At 37.0% G+C, this 26800-nt stretch overlaps 1 protein-coding gene and 1 long non-coding RNA gene across 3 annotated transcripts; both read right to left on the bottom strand.

The window, feature by feature from the left end:
- Nucleotides 1-7076: 7076 nt before the first annotated feature.
- MYB82 (myb domain protein 82) lies at nt 7077-8552 on the bottom strand. Its single transcript, XM_048088807.2, has 3 exons — nt 8410-8552; nt 8160-8289; nt 7077-7578 (listed from the first exon to the last, which is right to left on the bottom strand). The coding sequence occupies exons 1-3, from the start codon at nt 8540-8542 to the stop codon at nt 7236-7238; spliced, it is 606 nt and encodes a 201-aa protein (XP_047944764.1). The 5' UTR covers nt 8543-8552; the 3' UTR covers nt 7077-7235.
- A 16633-nt stretch (nt 8553-25185) lies between these two features.
- LOC148926717 (uncharacterized) lies at nt 25186-26393 on the bottom strand. Of its 2 annotated transcripts, none has more exons than XR_016130210.1 (2): nt 25923-26393; nt 25186-25691 (listed from the first exon to the last, which is right to left on the bottom strand). It is a non-coding gene; the product is annotated as an uncharacterized LOC148926717 (long non-coding RNA). The 2 variants fall into 2 exon arrangements; XR_016130211.1 differs by having other exon boundaries at nt 25186-25683.
- Nucleotides 26394-26800: the final 407 nt, after the last annotated feature.

Here is a 26800-nt window from a genome sequence, read left to right as displayed (position 1 = left end):
TATTATTGATGACGTGGGAGATGTGAGATGTGAATTATTTGATAAATGAATTTATTGCATGAGTTTCTTTGACCGGGAAGTTTGAAAAGTCAAACTTGTTGACTATGTGAAGTGACATGTGATTTATTAAATTATCAGGTGAATTATTTGTTTAAGGGTGAGTGAGATTTTCGAACCTTTGGACTTTTGGAGAAGGAATTCTATTTTTTCCGGATTTAATTTAATTCTTGGGATATTTATCCGAATTAAATCCAAAACCCAATTATTTCCCTATTTCTTAATGGGAAAAATCGAGCCCTATTAATATTAAGGTGATTTTCGAAAATCACCTAGCTTTGGGAAGGAGGAATTTATTTCATTTTTAATTGATCCCTTATTGATTTCCTTCCATACCTAGAATTTAAATATTATACCAAATCTTTCCATACCTCAAGAGATGTTGCCATATCTTATTTTAGTTAATATAAAAAAAAAATCCATTCCTTATATATCAACCATACTACACGCCTATTTCCAATCTCTAAGTGGGTGATTTAATATTTTATTTTGCTCCGTGATATTTTATTCTACTCCGTAAAATATACCAAAACAAAATCTTGGCTAATTGAGAGCCATATATTTCGAAAATTACATGGCTTGATACCCTAGTCTATTTTTGTTAATTCTTCTTCCCTACTTCACAATATATATTTATTTAATTGTGGAGAATAAAATCTTACCAAATATTCTATTTTAATTACCTAGAGATCTTGTTGAGCACTATAAATAAGAGAACCCCTAACCCTAGCCCCAATAAATTTCGCCCCTCTCCTCTCTCCCACTCTCTCCAATTTTTCTTCCATTCTCCAATATTTTTGTCATCTTTTGAAGAAGAATTGAAGTTCAATCCAAGAATCTTGAAGAACCAAGGCTAATACTTAATTCCTACCGATCGTTTTTCTCATAAGGTATTTTATATTCATCTTCTTCGTTTCTACTCGACTCCTCTTCTTTCTAACCGATTAATCGGTCTTCTTGAACCCTCATGCATCTTGGTTGAGTGAAAGCGGGATAAAAGGGACGTGGGAATATGTTACATGTGTGTGGCGTGTGTGTGTATGCGTGGCGTGTGTGTGTATGCGTGTCGTGTGTGTGTGTGTTGTGTTTGTGTAGTGTGTGTTTGATGGATAAATATTCTTGTGTGATAAACATGATTTTTATTGATTAGTAATGATAAGATAAATCGTTGGGAAAAGGGAAAAGTATTGAGACATGCATGAGTAAGAGTAGTGTTGAACCTAATTCGTGATATGTGCCTATGTGATTAAAAGGTGAAACTTTGGTTGCGAAGCCGGATAACGGAAAAGCAAAACTACTTGAAATCTAAGCAGTCGAGGTGGGCTTTATTCTTAAACTCTTTTACTTCTTGCAAAAATATTGATTGGTGTTATAAGGGTGGTTTAACTGTTATGCCATGCCTATGTTTGTTTTGTTGTGATATTGTGCGCCTGATGCCTAGTTTGTGTGTTCGCTCCATTGGGCTAGGGCTGTGGATATGTTATACGAATTCGGGTCTGAGCACGGGCCGCAAACCCTACCAGGCTGTGTACACGTGGGGATCGGGAGCCGTCCTTGCTAGTCGGCCGGTCTCGTGGGCGAAAAGTGTGGCCACACTTTCGTCGCACCATGGATATGATTGTGATTGTGGAATTTGATGAGAAAATGGGGGATTGTTTGATTGGCCAATTTATGGAAATATTTTTGTGATACTCGTTGAATATTTATTTTGAAAAGTGTAAAACCTCGAGTTCACTATGGTAAGGGTGACATAACTTGTAAAATGTTTTGGCAACGAGCTCACTGAGTATTTCAAAATACTCAGCCCTGCATGTGTTTCCTTTATGTGCAGGTTGAATGGCGACGAGCGGTGGCGGGTGTTGAGCACATTAATTAATTAAGATGGTTATTTTGAACAATCGAGTGTAGTTATGTCTTCATACATGGCTCCACTTTCTCTTGGCCTTTTTCCGCTGAATCTTTGAACACTTTAGCATCACTTGGTTACTTTGAGCTTATTCCTTTTGAATTCGGAGTTTGAGACTTGTTGTGGTTTTTCGTTGGAATTATGTTGAACCCTTGTTTTTTTTTTATCTCAGTTAAAATATTTATCCTTCATTTATTTCTCTCGATTTAATCGTTGACTAAATTCCTAGTAGTTCGTTCAATACCTTGGTCAAACCTCTTTAATTGAAACCCTAGGTTTTATTCTTGGTGCTTTTAAGTCCGCTTTGGTAGCAGCCCCCATAGTTACTGTACCCTAGAAATCCGGGCTGTTACATAATTAGCGGCCCAAACACGGTGGCGCAGCTTCCTCCACGACCGCACCGGCGGCCAACCAACCACATATCCGTCCTTAGTACTAGTATTATTCACATTATCACCCCAAACATCAAACATCAATATAAATAAAAAGAAAGGAGAGATCATTATCAATGAAAGTCTCACCACTTTGGGCTCTTGCAATTGCAGTGACAAAGAAGTCTCACCACTTTGGTTTGAAAGTGAGAGTTCCATTGTAAATTCAAATCAAGTGCATGTGTGTATATATAGGCTAGGGGTTGGCGAAACGGGTTACCCGTGGGTATTCGCACCCGACAAGTCGGGTACCCGTACCCGATTTTAGCCAAATTTGTTGTCCCAATACCCGCCCCGCGACATACCGGGATTACCCGATACCCGTGTCGGGTATCTCGTACCCTACATTGCGGGTATCCATACCCGACCCAAAATCCTAATAAAAAAATTGAAAACCATAATAAGCGTTAATGTTCCCTAATTTACATTATTAATATTGATGGTAAAACGTTGAATAGATTGAGAATAAAAGTGAGAGGACACTCTATAGCTAGTTCCAATGAGTTTTCAATCGTATGTTCGTTGGAATATAAAAATATTTTAAAAGAACTCTTAGATTATATAAAGTACTCCCACTATTACACCTTAATAGAGACATGCATTTTATTTTCTTCACTCATTTTGAAAAAATAATAATATAAATACTATTCTCTACATTATTATCTCTCTTGCTTTATTTTTTTCTCATGTTCTAACTATTTAGTTTTAATTTTTCAAAATGAGTGCATATATGGCTATTATTATTTAACTATTTACTTTTTTTTTCTCCACTTTAACTATTCGAAACATCACTATTAATATGAAACGGAGGAAGTATTAAAATATGAAATATGACTAATACTAATACTAACGGGTATTATCGGGACTAATGAGTATACCCGCGCGGGTAGTGGGTATACCCACTACCCGCAAAACTCTAAAACGCACTACCCGATCCCGCCCCGTTTCCCGTTATCGTTGTACGCAGTACTATACTACTGTGCATACAGAAGCAGTACACAAATGTACATAAACAAACATGGTACGTACGTAAATTCCACTGGAATCATTTTTATAGCAAGGATCCACGAAAGATAATGAATAAATTACATATAGAGTATTGTAACTTTAGACTTGACTGAAACAAATTTTTTTAATATTGGTCTTGTAGACATATTTGTCTATTTAAACTAAAAGTCTATATAAAAAAAATTGAGAAACAGACTGGAGGGAACCCTAAACCTTAAACAATAATCACTGAGAAAGGTAAAACTAAATTCCCACCGCATTTTTCATATAATTTTTTCATTCTGTTCGGAAGAAGTTAATTTCTCTAAATTATGAGTACTAATATTAATTCGTAAGTTATAATTCAGGTCATCTAATATTGTTATTGGGTTTGATATGTACTTCAACAGAAGGGGATGTGGATCCCCTGCTGTGGTGGAAACACAGCAGGGGGTGCTGTGCTGTTAAACGGCACCGTATTGATACAAGGGTTTTTGGCTTTTTAAACTAAAACCTTTCTCCGAATTCCGGTTTTTCCCATGAACTATGAGATTTGTTTTTAAAACCACGAACTTTCATTTCGTTAGGATTTTCCCCCGGCGGGTCAACGACGAAACCCGGATTGTCTACATGTCAATTTTAATCCTATTTGTCACTAAATTGATTACTTAGATCCTATTTGGCACAATAATACATATAGTCACAATTATTACACAACAAATGACAACTTTTGAATAAACAAAACACAACTTTAACATTTTGAATTATGCTATTCGGGTCGGGCTGGGAAAATCCTAATGAAATGAAAGTTCGTGGTTTTAAAAATAAATCTCATAGTTCATGGGAAAAACCGGAATTCGGGAAAAGGTTTTGGTTTAAAAAGCCAAAAACCCTTGATACAATTGCTGCTTCCCCTTATTTTATTATTTAAGCCAGCGTTTGTTTTAATTGATCCACTCACTTATTCGTTTTGCTTCAATTGCTATATACTCCCTTATTTTATTATTTAATGATATATTGATACAATGATTTTGGTTAATACGGACTACAGAATTATGAAATCGGAATTATTTATTACTACTTTGTTGAATAGGGGAATTTACTTATATAAGTAATACTGTTTGTTGAATATTAACTTTGGTAACTAAAATTTATTATATAAAATTATTTAAAATGATACTCCACAGTTGGAGCTCGTTTATAATACTTCATTTGTTCTATTCATGATGTTCACATTCTTGAATGATACATAATTTTAGATGGAATAGTTTAATAAAGTAAAGTAAAAAAGATGATTGAATATTTTAATGAGAGAGAAAAGGGGAATTTATTTCTAAAATAGAAAGTGAATATCTTGAGTATGACAAACTAAAATGGAAAGGTAGACATCTTGAGTTGGACGAGGGTATGATTAAAAACTTATCACGATTTAAATCAAAATAATAAAATTAAAGTATACTCCCTCCAACCAAGAAATTTTGTCACATTTTCTCATTTTCGTCCATCCCATAAAATTTGTCACATTTCACTTTTTGACACTAACTCATTTCCACTTACATTTTATTATGAACTAGTAATAAATAAAAACTCATATTCCACTAAGTTTTTTAATTCACTTTCCATTACATTTATTATAACCCGTAACCGGTCAAAGTGTGACAAAAGTTATGGGACGGATGTAGTAATATTTTTAATTAATAAAAATAATTAAAGTAGTAATTTTGTTTCTTATAGGATAACCTGAACTTAATCTGATAATAATTTCATATGAATTTATGTCGGATTATCGTGCCAAGAATTGTCAGACCTAATATTAATAGTTAAATAAGTAAAATCGAAATAAGCATGCAAGTGAATATAAAAGTATGAAATGATAATTACTAAAATAAATAAGCCATAAATTTAATGAATACTTAAATGGTAATGAATCGTTAATTAAATAAAAAATTGGTTCTAACATAAATCACTTAAAATATGGATTAGTTTGCTGCATGACGCAGCTTGTACTAACCTATTATACAAAAGATTAAGTTTTAAAATGTTGAGAGTTGAGTCGGTGCTGTGCTGTTTACCAAAATCATTGTACAAATATATCATTAAATAATAAAATAAGGGAGTAAAGCAATTGAAGCAAAATGAATAAAGGAGTGCAGCAATTAAAACAAAACGCTGGCTTAAATGATAAAATAAGGGGAGGTAGCAATTGTATCAATACGGGTCGTTTAACAGTACAGCACCCAATGCTGTGTTTCCACCACAGCAGGGGTCCACTCCCCAACAGAAGAAGATGATTTATTTAATTCATCTACTAATATAATTTTAACAATAATGGGAATAAGATAATACACATATGTAAAAATAAACTTTAAAAAATAAAGTAACTTTAGTTTAAATTCGAAAATTCGACCGTGGTGACTGACAGACTAAGGCTATAAATGACGGATTTATTAGTTTGGAAGCTAGAAATGATATAGTATAATTAGTTAGCATTTTGGTATTAGGAGTTAAAAAAACTACGTATATTGTCAATCTTCAATTAGGAATTTTTAAATTCAGAATTAAAATGTATTAAGCAATATATCTTATCAATATAGTTATGATTTAATTAAGACAGATGCACCATATATCCAAATATACTGGAGTTCGCCTCTTGTGTGAATGTGACATAAGAGTAGATTTATTTTCTCACATCAGCCAAATAACTAAGCAAGTCTTCTCATGAATTATGATTTAGGACAAACATATATATTCATTTTTATTAAAATCCAATGGAATAAAAGAATTTAAAATTTAAAAATAAGATCATTTTTCCTACGACGGAATCCTTGCAAACGAGTCGTTTATGTATGCGATAAGGCATCTTAATTTTCAACACAACGTATGCTATATATTACAAGAACGTTTGCATATGATAATATAGGAGTACTTATTTTTTTTAGAATGATAAAAATGCCTTCATCAACGATAAATATTAGAATGATAAATGGCCCAATAGCATTTTCTAATTACTAAATTCAGAAAACTTGTTCTTTCCTTTGGGCCTACTATATAACACAGGCTTTGATGATTTCATGCTACAGAGAACATAGAAAGGCTGGGGAAGCCCAACATTGTTTCAGATAAAAATGCGAATTATATTTATCAATTTCAAGGAAAGATACCCTAATTGTATCGAGTGAGAATGACAATAGAATAGAAATGCGAATTATTTTTAACTCTTTGATTGCAAAGATTTGTGGTGGATGCATCCTTTTAATCCCATTAGAAGCGAAAATTTGTTTTTTATTTAATTTGTTCATTCTTACTCATTAATTTATATGTTTGTTCGTTGATTTTGAATGGTTATTCATCATTTTCATTTATCACAAAAGTTTTACTAATAATTTTTTTTAAGTTAGGTGATTCTTTACTGTTTTAAGCCCACTCTAGGGGTCGTTTTTCTTCGTTCCACACTGAACGAAAAAAAACAAAGAAGAATGAAACGTCTCTATTAACATGAAACACAAACTTCAAAATTCCATATCAGTTTATAAAAGATATTGATCACTTAATTCTATTATTTTATTTTTCTAATATTATTACTGTTACAATTATTGCACTTAGGCATTCGCTAGAAAATGAGCATCAAGTAAATGAATGTGTAGTTTGCCATCCAACTTGATATCAATAAACATTTCATAAAATAAAATAACTTGATTTCCATACACACTGGCAATAATTCCGAGCCCTACAAATCGTAAATATTGTACCAAACACACATTATAGGTAAGTAGAGTACAACATAGATTTGCATGTAGCACAAGCATACTACTAATACTACCTCATTGGAAAAATTGGAAAATTTTCCCATAACCCTAATTAAGCAAGCTATAGAAATTAAATAATGTTTCATCAAACGAACCGGAATAAACCAAATCGTCCAAAATGGGCATGTAATTGTAGGCCTCGAAATCCAGATGCCCATTTCTCAACTTGTCTATCCAACAATCTGTTGCACTACCACTCTCATCGAAACTCCCCCCTTCAATTTTCGGAATCGGGGCCGCAGATTCTGTCGTGGCCGCCCTCCCAGTGGCCTCGTGGGGCGGCGGTTCAGGAATTTGAGCCCGGGAGGGCCTCTTGTTCAAATGGGTATTCCAGTAGTTCTTGACTTCGTTATCGGTCCGACCGGGAAGCCTTCCGGCAATCAACGACCACCTATAGGGGAAAAAAAATAAAAGTGGTTTGACCGGTCAAACCGAAAACTACATATAGTCATAATGTATTTTTTAGACTCACACCAGGTAACTCAAATCTCCGAACTATTATTAACTGAATTGTGCATTTTTTTTTATAAATGTGTGCAATTGAGTATAAGATAGTAAAAGGGCTTAAGCCCCTATCAATTTTTTTTTACTTTTAGTTATATAATCTCATCGAACTTTGGGTATTTTCTATAGATTATTGTACAAAAAAAAGTCTATCAACTTAAAAAAACCTTAGTATACTACAAATATTCTGTCAAAAATTTCAAACCCAAATTTAGAATATATTGCCCATACTAAAATAAATTTATGCGTTCTATCCTGATTGAATGAATAGAAAGTGGGAATAATGATCCATAAAGCAATGTACATGAGTTTGTATCCAAGAGATCTTGAAATGATAGATTTTGCCTTTTCTTCTATCTAGTTTATTTCCCTAAAAAGTATATTCAATTTGGTTTAATAATAAATATAGAATTAAAACAAATGTCCAACATAAACAAAGATCCATTAAGTAAAATAGTGAATTATTACCGGTTGCCTAGAAGCTTATGCAGCCTAATAATAAGATCCTTCTCATCTTCAGACATGATGCCTCTTTTGATGTTAGGTCTTAGGTAGTTCTTCCATCTCAGCCTGCAGCTCTTGGCTCCTCTCGTCAATCCTGAACCATAGTTGTAAACATTGTCAACAAATACAGTCAGGGGCGCGCGGATGCAGAAAAATAGATTTGGAAAAAATTAAATTGAATTTTTTTCCGAAGATAAAAGAACTCGAATTTTGCCTGAGTTCTTGGATACAGCGGTCCAGTTGCCTTCGCCGTGGCTCTCCACATATTTCTTCAGTATCAAATCCTCTTCTGGTTTCCAAAAACCCTTCCTCAAACTTGCCTTCTTCACTTCCTCTTTGCCCTCCATTTCTCTCTCTAGATTGAGCTTTTGTTTCTCTTTTTAGACTTTGTGTGTGGATGTAGTATATATGTAGGTGGCTTTATTATTTATACTAGAGTTGGGGGGTTTGAGATTGTGTTCCCTATTCATGCATGGATCTTGTGATAACTAAGAGTGTCCCCTTAAAAAAGGGAAAGGAAAATAAAATAAAATAAAATTCAGGTGCCTAAATTTTGACTGGAATGATTATGGAAGTGGACCCTTTTCTTATTGGTTTATTAATCTTAATAAATTGTGAAAGGAAATGCATGTTGTTTAACTTTAGAAAATTTGAAATGGAAAGGCATGATTTGCCAATTATTGGATGACAATGAGACAATGAACTTGACGTGCATGCATTTATATCCTTCCTTTTTGGGGGTTCATATACATGATTACGTAGAAAGCCTTTATAAGTACTTGATACATCCTCCATTTGTAAAATAACTTTAGCCTAACTCGAATTTTAAGAAATATTTCATATATCTTATTTAAAGTGCATTACTCTATTTTATTTTCTCTTTACTTATCTTACAAAATAACACTATATAAAATTCCATATCAAAAAATAAATATTGCGGTGAGACGAAGGGAGTATGGAGGAACGTGAGTAGAAAAATTAATGAGCATATGTCTCACTTTTAGATATTACTAGTTTCATTATAGAATGTGAGTATAATGATTTAGTTTAGTGTGGGCCCACTACCGAAAAAAAAAAATGAGACTTTAACTTAATGGATATTCTAAAATAACAAATTGGGACATTAATTTATGGAAGGAGAAAGTATTATTTTTTGGAGTACGAATTGATTTTTCTAACTTGAACCCGTTTAGATTTAAGATTCAAACATTAATCTCATTTTATAAAAGAAATTTTATGTTGTGAGAAAATTTAGTATAAAGTCTCAAAGTAATATTGATTTTGTATTACTGCAATTTAACTAGGACCTTGTGATTTGTGAAGGATGTGGTATATGCTGGTTTTGTGCTGAGACTGAAGCACCGATTTAACACACAAGTCTTGAATTATTTATAGTGAAATTTATTTGAAGAAAAACTTAAAATTACATAAAAGAATTTATATAGTCTTGTAAAGGAAATTGTAGAAGTCATTATAAGTAACTTGATAATAATAGTAATAATAATATATACGAATAAGTTACAAATAATATATGGAGAATGAAATTTAGCATCAAGCTCCTCTAACCAATTAATAGTAGTAGTGGAGTACTATTTTTCGTTTAAATTGAATAAAACATGCAAAACTTATAGACTGAGTATTGCAACCAATTTGGGTATTAATTAGATGTTGTTAGGGTTGGAAAGATTTCTTTATTAGTTATTCATGGTATGTGGTGTTAAATTTGTTTGATCAACTATCCTTGTCTGTGCAATTTAGGCTATTTAGCTTATAAAATTCAAAGAAATGATAATCAATCTGTCATCAATATATGCTTCTTATTTTATAATGATTGAAAAGAGAATAAAATTGGTCATAGCTGAATAGTTTCACTGGGAAAGTTAGTTCGTTTCCAATTATGATGTTGATGAATATAACTGCTGACATTTGCAGCTTTTTTTTAGTAGCCACTCACGCACATCTGAAAAGTAAAATGAAAATTGGGATCATCAGGTGATTCCATTTTGGTCATAGCAGTATTATATTGGAGTAGAACTTATAATCATATATATCTCCAAAAATTTTAAAAATTAAAATCTTTGCATCATTAATATTAATTGATTGCAGCCGTCGAGGTGTAAACTAGTTTAATTTATCTTTAAACTTTAGAATTGTAAGCATTATACACATATCATCCCTATAATGCATTATCGAAGATTAAATGATTCTTACAAAGATGAATGACACGAGTGATCATTTACATCCAGCACTACTCTACATTTGTTTTTTGTTTTGTTTTTTTTTTTTGACATATTATGAACTCAATTTCACTTCCAAGCTGTTGAATTTGATTCGATTAGAAAAACAATATCAAAATTAATACACCTAATCCTATTTTCTTGCAAAAAAAACACCCTTGATGCAATGCAAACAGTAAGAACTAATTATTGCACTATGGAATATACACACATCATAATTTTAGTGATCTTTTAGGCTGTCCTCTCTGTCTCTCCCTAAAAAAAAACTCAAAAAAAAAACAGCTTTGGTTAGGAGCATGTGTAATTCTTACAACTGGTGATATATATCACAAAATATAGGGGGTTGGGGTGGGGTTGCAATGTATGAATTGCTCAATGATATGATTCCACTAATAAAACAAAATGAATCATCATAAGATATCCTCATGCATGAGTGCTTCTTTTCTTGCAGGCATATGTTTTCTCTTCTTTTAATTCTGCTTCATCAACTTTGCAGCCTATCATTTTTTTATTCCAACTAGCTACCTTTCATGCCCACGTATATCGTCACCCACCTTGAATTTTCACCAACACACCAATAACCTCATTTAATTTATTGAGAAAAAATTGTGTAGCACTAGAATTTCAGCTATTTGGGGAATTAAATGCATTATATAAAAAAAAGGACCTATATTTGATTATAATTTTCTTAATTAACTAAGCTTAGGGAATGCTACATACACAATTAGGACTCACAGCCACAGTATATATAATATATGGATGTGGTTATCATAGAAACTAGTACTATAAAACACTTCATAAACAATAATTGGTGTAACTTGGAGTATAATACAAGTCCACAACAAAGACGAAAATTTGGGTAGGTTTAGGAAGAGTGGGACTAAAAATAATCTAAAAACCAACATATTTCTCAAAGCTTTGTATATTTGTTTTCAATTTTCATACTTGTGGCTAATGAGTTCAGTTTTTTTGTTTATACTTTTCTATACACGGAAATAGAATTAGAATTTTATTTAATTGAATTATAATTCAATTCTAGATCGTTCGTTAAAATAAAACTGATACATTGATATGAAGTGTGTTTGCATTTTCTGTGCGTGAAAATGTTCAATTTGAGAACTATTCGAAATTTCAATAATTTGCTTTTGATATAAATTACAATTGTGGAATTGGAAGAATTAGAATTGTATTACAAATCCAAATCCAAATCTTTTGCAATACCAAACATTAAATTTGAATGGGAGACTTCAATTCTAATTTCCATTATCACTTGTCACAATAAAAGGCTAAGACCCATCTCCAATCATACATCAAATTTCATTTTAGGTGTAGAAAACTTCTCCGATCATACTGCAAATATAAATTTAATTATGTTTTTTTCTATGGATCAACACCAAATATGACGGTGTAAGTAGCTACTATAAAAAAAATTACGAGACATATACTTAAATATAGTGTGAAATTTGAATTTGATGTAAATGGTTGAAATAAAAATATTTTTTATTACTAAAAAATTAGTTTTGACTTTTGTGTAAATAACTATAAACGGTCTAACAAAATATGGTTAATTAGTTAAAGCAAAAACCACTTTCTTTTCTATTTTCTCAATCCACCAATAAAATTAGCCTCTTAATTTATTTATTTTTTCCTCAAAATGTGGTCTGGTTTCTTAGTTTGAATTGTCTTAATAACTTTGTTTTACTAAAATAGTCTACTTTGATATTTGTGAAAATAACACGTGGAGCTAGGCTTTAGTCCAATTCACTAAGATTAGGGTGGCGAAACGGGTTACCCGCACTTGACAAGTCGGGTATCTGTACCCGATTTTAGCCAAATTTGTTGTCCCAATACCCGCCCCGCGACATACCAAGATTACCCGATACCCGTGTCGGGTATCTCGTACCCGACATTGCGGGTATCCATACCCGATCCAAAATCCTAATAAAAAAATTGAAAACCATAATAACCGTCAATGTTCCCTAATTTACATTATTAATATTGATGGTAAAACGTTGAATAGATTGAGAATAAAAGTGAGAGGACACTCTATAGCTAGTTCCAATGAGTTTTCAATCGTATGTTCGTTGGAATATAAAAATATTTTAAAAGAACTCTTAGATTATATAAAGTACTCCCACTGTTACACCTTAATAGAGACATGCATTTTATTTTCTTCACTCATTTTGAAAAAATAATAATATAAATACTATTCTCTATATTATTATCTCTCTTGCTTTATTTTTTTTCTCCTGTTCTAACTATTTATTTTTAATTTTTCAAAATGAGTGCATATATGGCTATTATTATTTAACTATTTACTTTTTTTTTTTTCTCCACTTTAACTATTCAAAACAGCACTATTAATATGAAACGGAGGAAGTATTAAAATATGAAATATGGCTAATACTAATACTAACGGGTATTATCGGGACTAATGGGTATACCCGCAAAACTCTAAAACACACTACCCCATCCCGCTCCGTTTTCCGTTATCGTTGAGTAACAAGTACCCAATACCCGACGGATAGCGGGTGGAGATGGGAATTACCAATTACCCGCTACCCATTTTGCCGCCCCTAACTTAGACATATCAATTTAACTACGATCTCGAATTTTGTCCTTATCATTTCTATGGGCCAACTAAGTCAGCTAAAATATTAACTAAGCCCAAGCTTTATTCAAATATAGCCCAAAACGAAGAGCCCACACCCATATAACCTCTCTTCCTCTTTAAACATTCAATCGTTCATATTGCTGATGATGTTCATCATTTAATAATAATTCGAGATTTTAATATTTATTAAATTTATTTGATGGTTAAAATATGTATATATTTTATCGTAAATTTTGATTGGAGTAGAATATAAAAAGAAAAATAGATTAATCTATGCACAGATTATTAGCTACCTTTCGTTAACATAATACTCCATTCGTCCCACTTTAAGAGTCCCGATTTACTATTTTTGGGTGTCCCACTTTAGGAGTTCCGGTTGGAATATTCCATAATTGGTAATAGGCCCAACATTCCATTCACCTTTTTTCACTCATATTTTATTATAAAATTAATATATAAAAGTAAGACTGATCACATTCCACTATCTTTTTTTCACTAACTTTTCTTTATATTTCTTAAAATCCGTGTTGAACTCAACGGGTACTCTTAAAATGGGACGGAGGAAATATTTTGTAACTAGAAAAACATAAGAAGAAAAGCTTAAGAAGAACTAGAAAATAATAAAAGTGAACACATCAATTATTACTGAAAAAATGGTCTAGAAAGAAAGTCAGAAAGATTAATCACAATCACATAAAATTAGTGTCTCGATGATAACTCAATGCACTAATTAGTATAAATGGGCTTAATATATTATTGTGTAGAAACGTACGTAAAAGGCAAATAATAGATTCATGGGCGAGGAATGTTTGCGTGAAATATACAAGCCCTAATCAATTTAAACGATATTATATGTTATATATAAGTTTTTAGTTTAAATTGTGCAATATTTTCTTAGTCCCAATAATATCAAGTACATTTACGAAAAAGGCACATACTAGATTCATGAAATATTTTCTTAGTCCCAATAATATTTAATTAAATAATTTTTAGCTTACCCGTAATACAAATGTTGTAGTCATCTCAGGGATATAATGATGTTTTTTTTTTTTTTTTTTTTTTTTTTTTTTAATCGAACACCTTCACGGTGGAGGGTTAAGTAGGACCCTCATCCCCTATATATCATCAAAACAGAAAAGTTTTACATCAAGATAATCCCAAAAGTGAATTATCATGCCAAAGCAACAACTGTTAGCAACCCTATTACAAAGGAGAAAACAAGCAACCATAAAATCTAGAAGGAGAACAACAAAACAGACAGCAAATCATCAAAACCGAAAGTTTGGCAGGCCTAGCTGATCTAATCTGCAAAGAGCCTTTACCAGAGATGGGGTTGAGCTCCTTGTGTATGTGATCCTCTCCCCCGACTGTAAACCTAAGCCCGCCAGGAAGTCCGCCGCCTTATTACCTTCTCTAAAGATGTGAGAAACTTTCCATTCAACATTCTCCAATTCTTTCCTAACTCTCGCCAGATCAGTACATACCTCAGCTGCACCCAGCTGCTCAGTAGCAATCCATCGAACCAAGACCTCGGCATCAGCTTCTATCCACAACCTGCTTCCATGCTGTTTAGCCATCCTAACTCCTAGCAGAAGAGCCGAGACCTCTGCCTCCAGACCCGAGCCTCCTTCAAAACCTGCGGAGAAAGCCACCAGAATCTCACCTTTGAAATCCCTCAGCACACCCCCCCCCCCCACCTGCTCTTCGGGACTGCAGAGAAAAAGCGCCATCCACATTGAGCTTGAGCCAAGGAAAATCCGGCGGCCTCCACTGAACCCTCCCCACTTTCCTCCAACACACCTTGCGCTCCATACCAATCATAACATCCAGTTGAGGGCAGCAGTTACTCCACTGGTTTGGGCCAATAACCTTAGCCAAAACCAAATTCCTCAATTGGCCATTTACCCTCCTAATCACATTCTCCACCTCAAACGCCTTGTGTCTATGTACATTTTCGTTTCTCTCAGACCAGATAAACCATAGAATCAAACAGGGAATAATTGTACACAAATGTTGCCCCCCACGAACACCCAAGTGTCTCTGCCACCACCTAATTCTAAGATCAATATTCTCACCTATATCCTCAAAAGGCGGGACATGTGGGAACCATCTCTCAAAGTGTTGCCACACCCTCCTAGCCGCCTCCCCATTAACAAACAAATGCAATCTTGATTCAATCTGCGACTTCTCACAACATCTACACTTCGAGGCTAAGGATATTCCCCTCCACTGCAATTTTGTCTCCACGGGGATTCTATTTGCCAGTAGCCGCCAAATGAAAAAGGAATTTGACAAGCTAATACCTTTACCCCAGATCATCTCATGAATCAACCTCTTTCCAGCTCTATTTCTCACAAGATTCCAGGCCGAAGCTAAAGAAAATTCGCCATTCCCGGTAAGTTTCCATCTCCCCCTATCTTTGCCTCTTCTATCAAAGGGAGTTTGTAAGATCTTCTCGATGATCTCCTCTGTTAGACCCTCCTCTTCCGCCACCATCCACAACTCCATCTCATTCCACTCATCTCCAATCCACAAATCATTGACTTTTAGAGAGGCAGAGGACGTACCTGGGATGCACAATCTTGTAAGAGGGAAGTCACAAACCCAAGAGTCATGCCAAAAACTGATGTTCCCATCCCCTAACACCCACCTAACCTGCTCTCTGCACAAGTTACCCACCTTAAACAACCGTCTCCACATCGGACTGAAGCGATTAGACTTATAAGCCACCATAGGGAAAGCCACCGAGCAATATTTTTGAAACATGTATTGCGCCCAGAGAGATCCTTGCTCTCTAAACCTCCACCACATCTTGATGCTAAAAGCCTCCACTGAATCTCCTAAGCTGCGGATACCCAATCCCCCCTCGTTCATAGGGAGACACACCTGTTGCCATTTAATCCAGTGGGTCTTCCTCGAAGTGTAACTAGACCCCCACAAAAACCGCGCCAAAACTTGCTCAATCTGCCTCAAAGCCCCCTTAGTTGGATCAAGAACCTGAAGAATGTGGATTGGAAGAGCCCCAAGGACACTCTTAATCAAGGTTAGCCTTCCTCCAAACGACAAATGTCTATGTCCCCAGCTATGAATTCTTGCCGATATCTTGTCTCGAATAAACAAAAAAAGGCTGGTCTTCTTCGAGCCCTGGAAGATAGGGACACCAAGATAAAAGAAAGGAAATGAACCTTGTTGGAAGCCACTGATCTCACTCACTTCTCTCGCCCAGGCATTATGCTTTTTGTCGAGGTAGAAGCAACTCTTTCCCACGTTAATCTTCTGACCCGAAACTGCCATGTAATGTTCCAGACCTTCTATGAGCTTCAAGATGGACAGACTCTGAGCCTGCGTGAATACAATAATATCATCAGCATACGCCAGGTGAGAAATCTCCCTAGTATACCTTGCCGTGCGGTATAGCATCTCTTTATGACCAAGAATGAGCCGGTCAAGGAGCCTCGATAAATACTCAGCTGCAAGGATGAAAAGAGAAGGAGATAATGGGTCCCCTTGTCTAAGTCCCCTGGATGACTTAAAAAAACCCGCTGCACTCCCATTGATTAAGATCGAAAACCAGCAAGGAGAGATGCAATTTTCAATAAGTTTTACCCAAGTATCAGAAAATCCCATTTTCCTTAGCACTCTAAGCAAAAAAGACCATTGAACCCTATCATAAGCTTTTTCCATGTCCAACTTGAGCACCATGTTTGGGGACGTCACACCCTTCCAAATTTCATGGAACATCTCTTTAGCCAAGAGAACGTTGTCACTCAACAACCGTCCTTTAATGAAGCCACTTTGATTTGGAACAGTAATTAATGGCAGAAGAGGGGCCATTCTAGAGGCAATCAGTTTAGAGATAATCTTGTTCATCACATTACACAAACTAATCGGTCTAAATTCAGCCCATCTCGTAGGGTTCTTCTTCTTTGGGACAAGCACAATTAAGGTTGCTGCAATACCTCTTGGAACTGGAGTACCAGAGAAGAAATCTAGTACAGCAGCCACCACATCTTCCTTAATGATTTCCCAGCAAGATTGAAAGAATAGAGCAGAGTATCCATCCGGCCCTGCAGCACTATTAGCATTGATGCTAAAAACAATCTTTCTTATCTCCTCTATAGATGGCGGCCTCTCCAATATCTCCATACTCACATGTGACGGGAGGGAGGGGATAATATCCAGATCCGGCTCTCCCAAATGCCCCACATCATCAGTAAGGAGCCCCTTAAAAAACTTTTCTGCAGAGTTTCTGATATCCCTATCTTCTGTAAAAGTATGCTCCCCATCTTCTATCATAAGGATTCTAGATTTAACCCTTTTCTGCCTCACCCAACCTTGAAAGAATTTTGTGTTCCTTTCCCCTTCAGCTACCCATTTTAATGATGCCTTTTGCCGCCAAAATTCCTCCTCCATTTTAAGAGCCACAAGGAATTCCGCCGCTGATCTATTTGATTCTGATCTCAGCAACAAGGTGGGATTCTGTTCATATCTTTCCATAGCTTCCTTGGCCTCTAACTCTGCCTTTTTCAGCTTCTCGAAGATATTGCCAAACACTACCCGATTCCAAATTCTCAAACTCCTCTTCAAACTACTTAACTTAATTTGCACATTAATCATGCCATCCATGCCTGTTTCTTCCCTCCAACATCTTTCAACTTCCATAAGAAACAACTTATGCCTTACCCACATGTTTTGAAATCGGAAGGAAGGCTTAACTCTAGGACCCGGAGCTTGACACCTTACCAGGAGAGGACAATGATCTGAAAGAATTCTGGGGAGGTTTGTCACTCTGGTAGATTCAAACATCTTTGCCCACCCTTCACCAATTAAGACTCTATCCAGCCTTTCAAACGTGTCCCCTCTCACCCATGTGAATTTATGCCCATCCGCTCCCACATCTAAAAGCTGGCAGTCATTGATAGCCTCTGCAAAATCTGCCATCTCTCTGGTTCTTCTCTTCACACTCCCCTTCCCCTGCCTTTCCTCCTCCAAGACGAAAATATTAAAATCACCACCCACCAGCCAAGGATCCCCATCCAGATTTGAGGCAATTTCTCGCAGTTTATCCCAAATCGTCTTCCTTCCTTCCCTAAAGCATTTGCCATAAGTCACCGAGATAAAGAGTGGACCAGATAAAATCGGGGAAATAAACCGAGCATGTAAGACTTGCTCAGAATCCTCCCATCCATCCACTTCTATGCCTTCTGCCACAAAAATCCAAATCTGCCCATTGCAATTAGACCTCTTAAAATTCAATCCAAAGACCCTATTGAAGAACTCCGGTCTCGGCTTAGTTAGAGGCTCAATGATAGCCAAAACAGAGATTTTATTTTCTCTTACCATTTTTTTGATGATGCTCTGGGTATTAGCATTGGCAACACCCCGAGCATTCCAAATCAGGAAGTTCATCGACATATTAAACGACTTCTGATGAGGTCCCTTCTAAAAGCCTCCCCTTCTTTGTCACATTTTCCTCCATAGTCTTTTCCACAACCGAAACAACCCCTCTTTTATCAACCAGCCGGTCGAGATAAAGCCCCGCCTCACACCCCATCTCACCATCATCCTCCCATTCTTTTTCATCTTCATACACTTCTGAGTCAAAATCACCATTTGGAAGCATTTTTAAGTAGCGAGGCTGAGAGTGGTGTTCTTTTGCCATAGACCCCAGAGAAAAAACAGGAGAATCCAGAGGAACCGAGCTCAAGATAGAGAACCTGTTCTCTGAAGCTTTCAGAAGAGGCGCCAGCTCCCCATCACTACCTGACCCACCCAGCACCCGAGCCCCTGGAGACCCCTCCTTCAAGCCCGAGACATCCCAAGCCCCCTTCCCCTGTTTTCCACGCTTCCTCTCTTGGTGCTGAAACCCCCCATCATCAGACACTTGCAAACCATCTTGAACCAACCCATCCCCTTTCCCATTATCCATACTCATCCCCTCCACACCAGGCTGACTATTAACAAAGGAATCCGAACCCAGAGCAGACTCCACACCACCCACACCCAACCCATCAGCCCCTAACTTCACCTGCCTCAACCCCTCACCAGCCGACAACTTGTAATTCCTCTTTACTGGTTTTTCCCCCTTACCATTAGCATAGCACACATCACTAGAATGTCCCACGTGCTTACATTCCTGGCAAAAAAGTGGAATGCGATCCCATCTTACTGACTGTCTAATCTCCCTCCCCTGCATGTTTAAAATTATTTCTTGAACTTGCGTTTTAGAAATGTTATCTCAATGCATATTCTAGCAAAAGACAATCTAGATCTAGATATTGTTGCATGATCCACTAGCAAAGGCTCACCCAGAAGTCCTCCAATAGCAAACAATGCTGATTTTTCAAACAAGTGAATGGGAAGACCTATTAAGTTGCACCACACCGCCGCAATAGGTGATTCAAAAAAAGGATCAAAATCTGTTGTCCACTTAAATACTCTCATGGGGTGACGATCCACAAACCAAACCGGCAATCCATTAGGCCCATTTAACAGTTTAGCATAATCCTCGATCAAAGCAAACTGCACTAAAACGTGCTTAGCATTTATATATTTCCATGTGAACTCACCTTTGAATTTCATACCCATGAAAGCTTTTTGAATATGGAGCGACGAGGGGATAGAGTGGGAGAATTTCCCCACTATCGCAAAACCTAACTTCTCAGCCAGATAAGAGGTCTCTGCGCTTGAAAACTGGATTGAAGGGAGCCCACATGTTTCCCCTGGCACACCCATTTTCCTGATCTTCTCCGGTTCGAAGCACACCGGTAATTTCCCCCCCGAGTACACCCCATCAGCTAGGGTCGCCTTGTAGTTCCTTGTCCCTGCCCAGCTATTACCATTCACTTTGCCACTCATGTTTTCCTTATTTCTATTTGAGAACTCCTTAGCCGGCTGCACTATCTCCTTTGGCACCTCTTTCCCCTTGTTCTTTATCTTCTGCCTATCAGCCTTGAGGTTCTCCTTGCTCAAAGGAGGAAAATCTTCCGAAGTTTCATCTTCACGAGCCTCCTCCATATTCTGTTCCAGCATTGAACAATCCGTCCCCCCCTCCATATTTAAAGATTGAGAAACTTGCACCCCAGAAGACACCAGCTCCTGCAAAGGTTGAGCCAAGATTACATCCTGATCCATAGTAGATTTCGTTCCAACCGAAGCTACTTCCGACAGCTCCTCCTCCAAATAGCTATCCTTAGTTGATCCAAACCCATCCTTACACATGGATAGCCCTTTACCCTCAATAACCAGAGAGTTGGCAATTAAATTTCCGCTTCTCTCACTCCCTATAAACTCCATTTCTTGCAAAGGTTGTGCAGTAATTAAGTCAAGCCAGATCAGAAGCATCTCCTGCTGGGACCACATATAGATGCTTTGGGTCATCTACATCAGGATTTTGAACTAGGCCATCTGCTTTCTGGTCCTCTGCCATCACAACAATCACACCATCAATCACCTTCTCCCCCTCCTTGTCAAAATCCGAGGAAGAAGACAGCAAATCCTTCCCCCAGCTCCCACATCCCTTCTTCCCCTTGTAAATTCTGGGCTCAAGCTCATCACTACCTAATTTTTCAATCTTCCTTAGAGCTTTCCCACGCAACCCATACTTCCTCATCTCAGCCATTCTCAACAAAGGAGATTTTGGCCTTGATTTCGAAGGCCGACCACGCGATCGGCGCAGCATCTTCTTCAGCGGTGACCCAGAATCGCCTGCCTCAATTGGAGCTAAAATCCCCTCTTCTACCCTCACCGGAGGAATATCCCCACCCACCGGCACTCCTTCAACCAAGTCCGACATACCCCCAGAAAAGCCCCAAACACCAAGGCACAAAACCACCGTCAAACCCCACCAAGCGAAAACACCAGACCCCAACACCCACCGCCGCCTACCACCAGAAACAAAGGCGACAGTGAGCAACAAGAACAACAGAAGCAAGATCGCTGTGTGAAAATCGCACGCACACTATGTGCCAATCGCACACACTGAGCGTAGTATCTCACTTATATGTTCTAATACTAATTAATTTCTAACATTCTCAGCAATTCCATGGAGCTTAACTTGTTAACTAAACAGCTTCAAAGTTTCGTGAGTGATGTAAGAAGAGATAGCACATTTTTCAGATGTTGAAGATTTGGGAACTCAGGGATATAATGATGTTGTTGGAACTGGAACTCCAAATGGTGTCCGTGCATGCGTCTGTCTAGAGGTCACCAAACCGAACTGGCTTGGCTGAACCGGCCCGGAACCGTCACCGGAGGTTCGGAACCGTGAACCGAAATCGGGGAGACGGTTCGGAACCGGATAAGGTTCAGTGGTTCCGACGGGCCGGTTCAGGTTCTCAAGAAATGAAGAACCGGAACCGGCGATTCCAAACCGGCGGTTTGCCGGTTCCGGCAGGCTTTTCAGGCTGTAGGCGGTGGCAGGCGTAGGGCTGCAGAAACCGGCGACCAAACTGGCGGTTTGGTCGGAAACCGGCCAAAAACCGCCGGTTCCGGCAGCTTTTCAGGCGGCAGGCGTAGGGCTGCAGAACGGGCAGAAACCGGCGGTTTCGTGTCAAAAACCGGCGATCGAACCGCCGGTTTTGTCGGAAACCGGCCAGAAACCAGCGGTTCCGGCGGTAAACCGACCGTTTTCAAAATTTCAAAATTCAAATATTTTTTTTTATTATTAAATCTGATTTTTTCTCCTATAAATACCCCCTCTCCCCTTCATTTCTACTCACCCCATTCTTGTGTTAACAAGGATTTCTCTTCTCAATCTCACAATTTCTCTCATCTCTATCTCCATTCTCTCTAATTGCTCAAGTTGTTTACTATAATTTGTGCAAATTGTTCTTATAATTTACTTCAATTGTCTATCATAATAATATCATCCCTCACTACTCTAGTTATACTCTCTCTTTATTTTTCAATTTGCAAAAATTATCTTCATCTCGTCGTGGTGGTGATCGGGGCAAGGGAGTTGCCCAAGACCAAGATGAAAGTGGTCGTCGGAAATCAAGGCGCCCTAGTCGTCGTGAGGTTATGGATGAGGTTTCCCGACAAACCGCTATGCGTTTGCAAGTAAGTTGTTTGAATATTAATTTTACAAATTCTTTTTAAATTCACAAGTCACGACTCACAAGTCACAACTATATATAATATATAAATATATTCTTGTTTTTGTTACTATACATTATTTATACCGTTTGTATATAATATTTGTAGGCCGAAGAAGATCAAAGGGTTGCCATGGTACTTAGCCACATGAGCAGCGGCGAAGGTTACGAGTCTTATCACTCTTATGGCAACGTGAATTTATCATCCGACGACGACGATAGTAATGGTGGAACTGGAGGTGGAGGATCTGAACAATATCCTCCGACGAGCGCCGGACAAGTTGGTGAAAATGATGAAGCGGTTCATCCTCCTGAAACTCAAACCGGGCGGGGTAAGATTAATAAGAAGGCCTTGAAATCGGATATTTTTGTTAAACATTATAAAAAAGTCCCGGTACTAGATCCAACCACTCAACAAGAGACCAATGAATTTGTCGCATATTGTAACTATTGCGATAAATCCTACCCCTTTTTTGCCGTTGGGGGCTATGGTACTCTCCATCGTCATTTAAAGGCAAAGCATCCGATCGAATATGTGACCGCCAAATCCCAAACCCAACTAATTTTCCCGTCTGGAGCGTCTGAAACAACAGGTACACCTCTTTTTAAATATGATCATAAAGTCGCTCAAGATGCTATGGTTAGATGGGCTGCAATGAAGCATTTGCCTTTCAATTTTTTTGATGACAAAAAATATGAAGTTACTATGCAAACCGCTTTTAATGTCGGTGCTAAAAGAATACCCGTAACTTCACATCAAAGATCTAACAACAGATAATTTTTTGAGAAGCAAAATGAAGTAACACGTTTTTTGTCCACCTTGGGTCACAAAGTAAACATTTGCTCTGATGTGTGGACTGATGCTTTTCAAAGAAATTCTTATATGGGCATTACATGTCATTTTTTGGACAATAGTTGGACGTTGCACAAGCGTTTGATTGGTTTTAGACAATTTCCTACGTCACACACCGCACTCGCAATTGCTGCTTTAATTATTCAAGTTTTGAATGAATATAGATTGTGCAATAAGGTCTTTTCTGTTGGTTTTGATAATGCAACCGCTAACACTGCAAGTATTGCCGACTTAATTGCGGCTTGTGCCCCGGTTATAAATGGTAAGTATTTTCAGCAAAGATGCATTTGTCATATTTTAAATTTATATGTACAAGATGCTCTTTCTTTGTGGCAAAAACATGTTGATCCTATTAGAACTGCCGTAAATTTGATCCATTGAAAGCCTCACGTTGGTAAGGCTTGGAAGAAATACTGTCATCAAAAGAAAATCAGGTACACAAATTTTACAATTGATGTGTCTACTAGATGGAACTCCACATATGATTGTTTGAACTCTACTTTGGAGCATATAGATTATTTGATTGATTTTTTTAGGACTTATCCCGTTGCTGATTTATATCTATCGCATGCATGTTGGGAGCAAAGCATGAGTTTGTTTAAATTTTTCAAAGGTTTCAAAAATGCGACTGTTGAGTTATCGGGTGTTTATTATTGCACATTTGTTCGTGTTTTAGAGCATTGCATGTATATATCACTTGGTTTTAAGACGGCTATGAAAAATTCCGTCTCAAATCCTGAGGTGATGTGTGTTTTATATTATATTATTGACAAATGGCTTAAGTATTTCAGTTTTGATTGCAAAGGTTTTGGATCCGAAATGGAAATTAGTCGGTACCTTGAAGATTTTAGAATTTTATTACAACAATTTGAGTTCTATTGATCTTCAACCACTTCGGACTTTGCAATCGGAAGTCAATGAGGACAACAACATACGTTTGTCTGAAACATTCCAAATAAACCTCCCCAATCTCTCCGTCATCAAACATGCATTTGAGTTTAAGTTGCGAACTCTCTTTGCCGAATACGAAGCCAAGTACAACAGTATCCACCAAGTGAGACAACGACCTACCCCTCATCAACAACACAGTTTTGGGTTCTTTCAAGTTGATGACCCCGACGCACAATCCCAATTGGCCGACCTATACGGTTACACCACCAGCGGCAGTTCGTCGGCAAGGACGGTAAGTGAGTTAGATTTATATTTTGACTCACGCTTTTCTTTGAATGAAGATGAAGGTCTCGTTCCCAACCAAATCGACGTCCTCGATTGGTGGGGAACACATGAGAAAGATTTTCCCATACTTGCATCAATGGCCAAGGAGATATTTTCAATTTCGGCTTCCACTGTCGCCGTCGAGTCCGCTTTTAGTGTTGGAGGCAACGTCTTGGATGATAGAAGAAGTAGACTATCCGGCTAAAATATGGAAGCCACCATGTTACTTGACGATTGGTGTTCGGCTGACATTAGAGACCAAGAGCTAGATTGGAACACCCAAGTACAAACCGACCAAGACTACTACCCCGACGAAGAAGAAGAACAACAATGAGGTGGAGTGGGAGGTCTACCGGCTACCGCCGATTGCCGAATAGGTAAGTAAGGTAAGAGAACTACGTGGACTTTGATTCCTTAATGTAATTGAGCATTAAGGATACGTAGGCAACCCAACTTAAATTTAAAATTTAAGTTGGGCTCAAGTCCTTTTCCTTTATTTCTTTTTTTTTTCAATTGTTTCAACTTTAAAATATACAAATACAATTATATAATTGTATTTGTATATACTCTAATCGGTGAAGAAGACTTCTCTATAAGACCAAATCCGGGAGACTTTTGACAATTCTACCATGATTGTTGATGGTTAAATTAAACTCAACAATTAAGGTTGAATTGCTAAAGGTATCCTCAATTTAGTTATCTAGAAACATCTCCTTCGCCGACTAAGAGTATATATATATACTAGTATCTATTTACATTTATAATTTATTGTTTTTTACTTCAAGTTTTTTTATTTAAATTGTTATACAAGCTAACAAGCATGTATTATGTTATGTATTAAGTCTTTTGACTATTTTGTAATTTCAATTTTCAACATTTGTATTCGTAATATCAACATATTGTTCAAATTTGTATAATTGTATGATTGTATCAATAAAATTCCAATTGTCCAACTCCAATGGCGACTTCTACTCTATTTTGTCAATTGTCATTCTCATTTTATTTATTTATTCGATAGTAAAAGACTACAACTACAAGTCTACAAGGTGTAATTTGTAATTAGTACTATAAATGAATAATTTTTTTTTAAAAAAAAAAAAAAAGAACTTGAACCGGCGGTCCAAACCGGAACCGGCCCTGAACCGTCTGGAAACCGCCGGTCTTGAACCGGCTACGAACCGTGGCTGACCCGGTTCAAGAACCGGAACCGCCGGAAGCTAGGCGCGCCGGTTCAGGTTCGGCATTTTTTCGAACCTGAACCGCCGGTTCCGAACCAGGAACTGGCGGTTCTTGAACCGTGGTGACGTCTACGTCTGTCCCTCCAGTACCCTCTCTCTAGAACGTACCCTCATTTCTTTAAATGATCCTTGTGCAGCGGGCTGAGTTCCTGTGTCGTTTCGCTAACGAGAGCCTCCTTCGAAACCATCCTCTTCTCCACAACTTCCATCCGTGATTTTAAAAGATCCAATTATCCCTGAACAGCTGCAAGCTCATATCTCAAACTTGATTGATAGTGTAAGGTTTAGGTAACTAATGCGCAAGAATTTGAGATTTCCAATTAAGTATGTTACTGGCGTTTTAGGAGAAATTGCATGAAACTTCTGTTGGAGAATTGAATGAGAGATGATATGGAGAATTGAATGAGAGACAAGAACAACAAGGAACAATCAAAAGCAAATTAACATTATGAGAGCTTGAATGAGAAAATCGAACCGATGGAAAAACACTTATTGATGGTTGGTTGTAGTGTGATGATTCTTCTCAAGCTAAAAAAAACAAGAAAGCCAACTGCTCTATTCTAACCAACTATGTGAGAACTCCAACAGCTCTTTTCTTTCCCAACTGAGTAGCTCTCTTGATGATTCATGAGATGTTAAGCTCTTTCACTTCTTACTACCTTCACTCTGCCTTCGTCTATAATAAAATGAAGTCTATAATAAAATGAAGACCAACGTCAATATGCTTGCTACGCTCAAGGAAAAAACTGGTGCTTAGCAAGCGTCAATAATAAAATGAATTGTAAACTCTTTTATGAGGGAGGAAATTACAAATAAACTCCTATAGAAAGGAGAATGAAGACCAACGTCAATATGCTTGCTACACTCAAGGAAAAACTGGTGCTTAGCAAGACAAAAGGAGGAAATTACAAATAAACTCCTATAGAAAGGAGAATGAAGACCAACGTCAATATGCTTGCTATGCTCAAGGAAAAACCGGTGCTTAGCAAGACATAAGACCGAACTGCTTTTCGTCTATAATAAAATAAATTGTAAACTCTTTTATGAGGGAGGAAATTACAAATAAACTCCTTTTCAAAACTGGTGCTTAGCAAGACATAAGGCCGATCTGCTTTTCGTCTATAATAAAATGAATTGTAAACTCTTTTATGACGGAGGAAATTACAAATAAACTCATTTTCACTCCTATAGAAAGGAGGAAATTACAATTAATATCAAGAGGGCTCGAACTCTGCACCTCATACAATAAAGTCTAAGCTTAATGTCTAAGCTCCCTGCTGCTAGGACAAAGGTGAACAAAGGCTTCTCTCTACTTATTATTGAAGAAAATCATTAAAATTTGAATATTTTATA

This window comes from Salvia hispanica, chromosome 5 (assembly GCF_029641045.1).
Source record: "Salvia hispanica isolate PSC_SH4W2 chromosome 5, Shi_PSC_v1, whole genome shotgun sequence".
In the NCBI taxonomy this organism is placed as follows: domain Eukaryota; kingdom Viridiplantae; phylum Streptophyta; class Magnoliopsida; order Lamiales; family Lamiaceae; genus Salvia; species Salvia hispanica.
The sequence above is the reverse complement of the archived record's forward strand: the minus strand, read 5'-3'. Positions and strand labels throughout refer to the sequence as shown.